Source organism: Helianthus annuus, chromosome 15 (genome assembly GCF_002127325.2).
Source record: "Helianthus annuus cultivar XRQ/B chromosome 15, HanXRQr2.0-SUNRISE, whole genome shotgun sequence".
NCBI classification, from domain to species: Eukaryota; Viridiplantae; Streptophyta; class Magnoliopsida; order Asterales; family Asteraceae; genus Helianthus; species Helianthus annuus.
The window spans coordinates 82,828,382-82,830,355 of NC_035447.2; the positions used below are offsets into that span (position 1 = coordinate 82,828,382).

Sequence of the window (1,974 nt, forward strand, 5' to 3'; positions counted from 1 at the left end):
AATTAAGATACCGAGAATTGACGGATAGAATGTCCACCATTGAAAACACTGTTGGTGAAATGAAAGACATGCTGAAACAAGTGTTGGAGGCTTCTAAGTGTCAGCCTAGTACTTAGCAAATCTCCCAAGAAATCTGGAATTCAGTGCAACCAATCCTTGCTGCACAAAGGGAATTAGCTGGACTCAACCACAATAAGCATATGGAGTTGATAAGAATCATGGTTGAGGCTAGGTACAAAGATACTCAGGCAGATATCAGGGGTATCAAAGAATCATTGCACTAGATAACTGGCTCCTCCCCTGCACCAATCTTTGAAAAATATAATGATGATGATGATGATGCCAAAAAGGGGGAGAAAGACTCAATGAGGAAGTTGGAGCCTGATCCTAAAGTAAAACCAAAGGGCCAACAAAAACAAAAGCCAGGTTCTGCCAAAGATACTTCTGCAACATTTTTTGAAAAATCAGATGTTGGAAAGAAAAAGGGAATTGATGAGACCCTCAATGTCCAAACTAATGAGGAGATTTTAGCAAAGCAGAAAAGGAAAGATACAACAGAGAGCAAGGCCTACAATTGGAAGAAAGAACAGGAGGAGAAAATGAAAAGGGAAAACATTGGTACTTCTCAAAGAAGAAAGTCTTTTAGAAATAACAGACCACCAATAGCCACATTTCCCAAAACATCTGCTACTCCTAAAAGGCATGTATCCTCTGCTGCAACCAAACCCAAACCTTCATCTCAAAAACCACCACAAAAGAAGCAGAAAACAGCTTCAACACCACCATCCTCACCCACTAAACCAACAGATGTTGATGCAACAAAAGCATCAGCAGATGTTAGGCCAACAGTTGTTGAAACACCAGTGGTTTCAAAAGTTGTTAGCCAATCCACTGCTTCCATTCATTTCAACACACCACCATCAACACAACTACCACCAACACCCCCAAAGATTCCCTTCACAACCACTTTCTTCACCTAAACCACCTTCTCCATCAAAAACTCCACCTCCCAAATTTGCCTATGCACGCAAAAGAAAATTTGTTGTGCTGGATGATGATAAGGAGATTCCATCACCAATCCCCTTATCATCTGCCCCTATTAAATCACTCCACCCTCATCATCTCCACTTACAAATCCACTTAACCATCCACCCACTGGTTACATGCCATCTATCATCCCATTGGCTACTCAATATCCTCTAGAACTGCTTGCAGTTCAAAGTGAAATGGAATCTTTTTATAAGATAGATGATCCATCCAAAAGAACCTTCCCATCTCTCTATGGCTTTAGAACACCTCAAAATCTGGATGAATATTTAAAGTTGAAAGCAAAACAAGCAAAGGTTATAGCCAAAGAAGAAAGCAAAGGGTTAGGTGACAGGAGATACCAAGGTCTGTTATCACATGGGCTTAACAAAGTCAGAAAGCTTGAAGACTTTGCTAAAGACCTTTGTAAATCCATGTCTGAGCAGTCATTGGATACTGAGCTTTAAGAGGAACTAAGGGTTGATTATTTAGATCATATAATGAAGCACACGCCCTACAAAGCAACCAAGGCTCAATTTAAAGACTGGTTTGTAGATGCTCTCAAAGAAGAAACTGGCATAATTACAATTATGAACAATGATCCTCTGATCAAGAAAACTGCACCAAATTGGAAGAAATCCAAGCAAGTTGATCAAGAAGATGCATTAAGGTTCAAGAGAATGAGAGCAGAGCTTGTTGTTGCTGATTATGGGTCTGCAAGATCAATAGCCAGATGGTCAAAACAAAATGTTGAAGAGACCTATAGAAAACTGGAAGAGCTTAGAAAGAAAGACCCATTTGTTCCTCAAACGCCTGTTTATCCTCAAACTACTGCTGGCAGGTCCTAACAGACCCAAACCTCCAAATAGCTTACCTTATCATCTGCTTTACCCATAAATGCCTTGAATCAATTAAAAAGGCAAAAGCAGACTGATGAGGAGGATGAGT

At 40.1% G+C, this 1,974-nt stretch overlaps 1 protein-coding gene across 1 annotated transcript; it reads left to right on the top strand.

Moving 5' to 3' along the window:
- Positions 1-365: 365 nt before the first annotated feature.
- Positions 366-980, top strand: LOC110913899 (histone H1.1-like). The gene has a single exon (XM_022158717.1). It carries the CDS (start codon positions 366-368, stop codon positions 978-980), a length of 615 nt encoding a protein of 204 aa, XP_022014409.1.
- Positions 981-1,974: the final 994 nt, after the last annotated feature.